The sequence below is a fragment of the Arachis stenosperma genome, chromosome 9 (assembly GCF_014773155.1).
Source record: "Arachis stenosperma cultivar V10309 chromosome 9, arast.V10309.gnm1.PFL2, whole genome shotgun sequence".
NCBI classification, from domain to species: Eukaryota; Viridiplantae; Streptophyta; class Magnoliopsida; order Fabales; family Fabaceae; genus Arachis; species Arachis stenosperma.
The window spans coordinates 2493195-2497321 of NC_080385.1; the positions used below are offsets into that span (position 1 = coordinate 2493195).

The 4127-nt window shown below is 32.7% G+C and overlaps 1 protein-coding gene across 2 annotated transcripts; it reads left to right on the forward strand.

Moving 5' to 3' along the window:
- Positions 1 to 612: 612 nt before the first annotated feature.
- LOC130951930 (uncharacterized) lies at positions 613 to 2943 on the forward strand. 2 transcript variants are annotated; one of them, XM_057880682.1, is made up of 3 exons: positions 613 to 1332; positions 1496 to 2605; positions 2697 to 2943. In XM_057880682.1, exons 1-2 carry the CDS (start codon positions 676 to 678, stop codon positions 2603 to 2605), a joined length of 1767 nt encoding a protein of 588 aa, XP_057736665.1. In that variant the 5' UTR covers positions 613 to 675; the 3' UTR covers positions 2697 to 2943. The 2 variants fall into 2 exon arrangements, with proteins under 2 accessions (XP_057736665.1, XP_057736664.1); XM_057880681.1 differs by having other exon boundaries at positions 1496 to 2601.
- Positions 2944 to 4127: the final 1184 nt, after the last annotated feature.

A 4127-nucleotide genomic window follows, 5' to 3' on the forward strand; every position in this document is an offset into this window, starting at 1 on the left:
GACACTCTATCACATGCTACTTGTTGTACACGTTCTGCATATCACTGTAACGGAGCAGAAGTTAATTTTTTAATGGATACCTGTCAACTTCTCAGCAAAATACTTCTATATGTGTAGAAATAACCCACACTTCTACATCAGAAAATTTACCTAATTTTAATTATAAAAAATATATAAAATATATATTAATTAAAATTTACTATTAAAATTACTGAAAGGTCAATTTTGTATTCTAGAAATATATAAAAAATTTCTTTTATTTTTTAGAAGAAAAATAAAAAATTAACTATCTCTGGATAAGAGTATCAATTCTAGCTAATATTTTTTTCTTAGAACTACTTCTTTTTTCCTAAATAGAATGCAATAAATTCGATTTTTTATTTTGGTACTATATAACAATGTGTGAAACACATACATATATTAGTCCAGTTTGTAATTTATTATAGGTTATTTAGTAAATATTAAGCTTGATTTGTTAACAATGTAAGATTTGATCAAACATAAATTGTTAAATGGTCTGATATTTAAAAAAAATAAACAAATAAAATTAAAGATGTTAAAAATAAAAAAAATATATGTAATTAAAAAAAGTAGTTTAGCCATCAACGAACACACACCGACTCTCTTCAGCAATTGGAAAAAAAGAGGAGGGGCCCTCTGAAACAGAAAAGAAATATGGCAATACTTTCGTTTTTGTCGTCGTTAGAAGCAGATATTTCTGTACCCTCGCTCTTGTCCACCGTGACCGTCGTCTCGGCCACTGCCACAACCTTGTTCTTAATCTGCAAGTCTCGCTCTCGCCAATCTAAAAGCAATTCAACTGGCAAGATTCTATTTGTTTCCCAAATCGGAACCTCAAAAGCCCTAGCTTCGTGCCTCTGCAATTTGTTCGAGTCGTTCGGCGTCGTTACGGAGCTCGTAGATGCCAGGGATTACGTGCCCGAAGCCCTACCCAAGGAGAACCTTGTCGTCCTCGTTGCTTCAACTTCGAAAGTTTGGAACCAATTGCTCGGAAAAGATTTCATTTTAACTGACAAACGTTCTCGCGGAGCATGCATGCTCGCCGGTTCGATCTACAGGTACTCGACGGGCTGTAAGTTTGGATCGTTAGTTGTGAATGCTAACGGTTTCAGTGCGTTTGTCGCCGGCAAAGGGGCTTCTGAAGATGACACGAATTTGATGGCTAAGGCTGCCAATCAAATTAGGGATTTGGGGGACACTGTTGAATTGAACGCGGATTTTGACAGCTGGTGGGGAAGGGTTGTTGGGGTTTTGCAAGGTGCTGTTTCGGGAGGTGCTGCTGATGCCATGTGCGGGGAATCTGATCCTGAGGTCGGTTTCTGCATCCTCTTATCCTTATAAACTTAACTGGATAAGTATGACGTTTCAATTTATCATCAACACACTGCAGAGCTTTCTATTTAATAGTTAATTGCTGTAAACTTATGGTGATTTGATTCTGTCGTAGATAATATGATTGTTTCCCTAATTCCAGGATGTTGGTTCTTCTGATCCAAAGCTATCCATGACGCAGCGCTTATACCTGTTTGTGGAAAATATAGATCTTGAAAGAGAGCCAGTTGGGATATCAAGCATCAGGCACAGGATGTTAACTATAACTGAGGCCAACTTTATTAAGAATGGCACTGTTGATCTTGAAGATGGAGGTCATGTAACTGCCAAATGGCCTCTTAGAGATGGTCTATTGGTCGATCGTCCATTACCAAATGGTCAAGGATTTTGTTCTGTCGGTCACAGCTTCTTCTTTGCTGGTGGTATCCTGGTTCTTACTGACCCAAAATTGTGTTTGAATTTGGATGATCGTTACCCCTCAAGGATGTGGTGCCTCAAGTATGAGGGTTCTAATTGGAGTTGGAAGTTTTGTGGAAGCTTGTTCTACCAGCGATTTAGACCCTTAGTAGTCCCTTATGATGGCAAATTGTACATCTTTGGGGGTACTGGATTGTACGTCTCTAGGGTTACTAGAGATACAAGTTGCTGGGTTGATATTTACAGCCTAAAATCAGGTCTATGGGAAACAAGGGAAGTGCCCGAAAGTGTTCTGGAATATTGCAGGGACCCTGACTCTTACTTTCTGTGGGAGGACAGCACCAAGCCTCACAAGAAGACCCACATTGTATTGTATGCTTCTGGTGGTGATCATGAACATCAAGGGCTCATGTCATATGACGTCAAGGCTAACAATTGGGAATACCTTAATTGGAATTTTCCGCCACCTCTTAGATCATGTCCAAGGAAACTTGTTCGTTTGGGATGCAGTCATTATCTTCTGATTGTTGACTGCGCTCCAATGTGGCATATTTATGATTTATCTAAGATGAATGTTGTGGCAAAGGTGGCGGTGCATGGTTTGAACAAGACCGCAGAAATAATGAATATTTTTTGTTGCCACATAACTAGCGATGAAAGTTTGATTTATATGTTCATGGAACCTGGAAATGTTTTCGAGGGAGAGCCATCTACTCCCTATTATTCTAGGCTTGTTTCTTATGCCAGAGTCAAGCTCCAACTCAAAACTTTTTCTGCCAAGATTGAAGCCAAGGGTAATCTTAACGTTGGTGATTATGTAAAACTTTATATGTGAGTATGTCCCGCATTCTCTCTCTCTTTAAACTTCTTGACCATATTCATTGAGCTTTGATATTTACTGCTTTATCTCTGTGGACACTGGACAGGTTTGCTGTTGGAGATGAAGACCAATAATTGTAAGAAATTCTTTGTTTAAGACGTTGAAATTAAAGAATAATATTTGCACAGTATCGTAAAATTGTAGCACCATGCATAATATACACAAGTTGTATTTGCTACTACATATGTTCTGGTAATTGATTAGTTATGTTGATGCTTAGAACTGCCTATGGGACATTGAGAAAAAATATATGAAAGATTAGATATAATATATTTGAATAATTCTCTTTCAAAGCATATGTAGTGAAATTCTATCGGAAGAATAATAAAATCATTATTGTTGTAAATGAGATTTTAGTTATTCTCATTAGTGCCCATTTGACGTGCGTATTGAACATGAAATTGGCTTTCGAAATTGGAATTGTGCTTCTTATTATTCTAATGATTATATATCATGAAATTATTCCTCACAAAAAATTAAGTTAATAGAAGAAAATATATGAATAATTATATTTTTAAGATATTCCTTTAAATAAGTTTTTTTTATTTACTTAAATTTTTGTTTAATTTGTCTTATGAAAATTTTTTTGGGTCTAATAATAAAAATCGAACTCTAAACTCTTTAGTTATAGAAATTTTGATATTATATCATGAAATTATTTTTTTTTAAATTAAGTTAATAAAAAGAGACACACAAATAATGAATATATCTCTAATATAATATTATGTTTAGAGTAGCATGTAAAATTGGAATTATAATTTTACATACTAGTTTCATGGAATTGAAAAATAACTAAACAGATTTATTTACTATAATCCAAATTATTTTTCTTTGATATGAATTTAATTAATGCTTTGATAATCTAATAGTTAAAAAACTACACTATCTTTCAATCAAATTCACTGGCTTCTTTAAATTATACCGTAGGGAAAAATAACATGGCTTTACATTTTAATTTCTATAAAGCAGATAAACTAATTTCATGTATTTATTAATAAAATTATTTCCCATACTCACATGTATATTGCTAACCTTCATGTAGAAGTTATTAGCTTTATTTGAAGAAAAACATAGATTCAGCGGTAATTTATGCGGTGCACTTCGCACAATTTGTTGTTGGGAGCTATATTTAGATACAGATATTTAAAAACTTTTTTTAAAGGTATTTTTTAATAATTAAAATTTTATATATATAATCGATTAAATTGTATTATTTTTGTCATAATTAAATTGGACAAACCGATTTGACTAAAAAATTAATAAATCAAATTTTAAATCGATTTAAATTAATATTTTTTATTAAAAATAATTATAATATTCTATTATAGAAAAATGACCAAAATATTCATATTATATATATTAAAAATTTTAAATCTTAATTATATGACAGCACCGAAAAAAAGAAGAGTTAGAATTTAAAATTTTTAAAATTAATATATATAATAAGAGATATGACAATAAATTCATCAACAATATT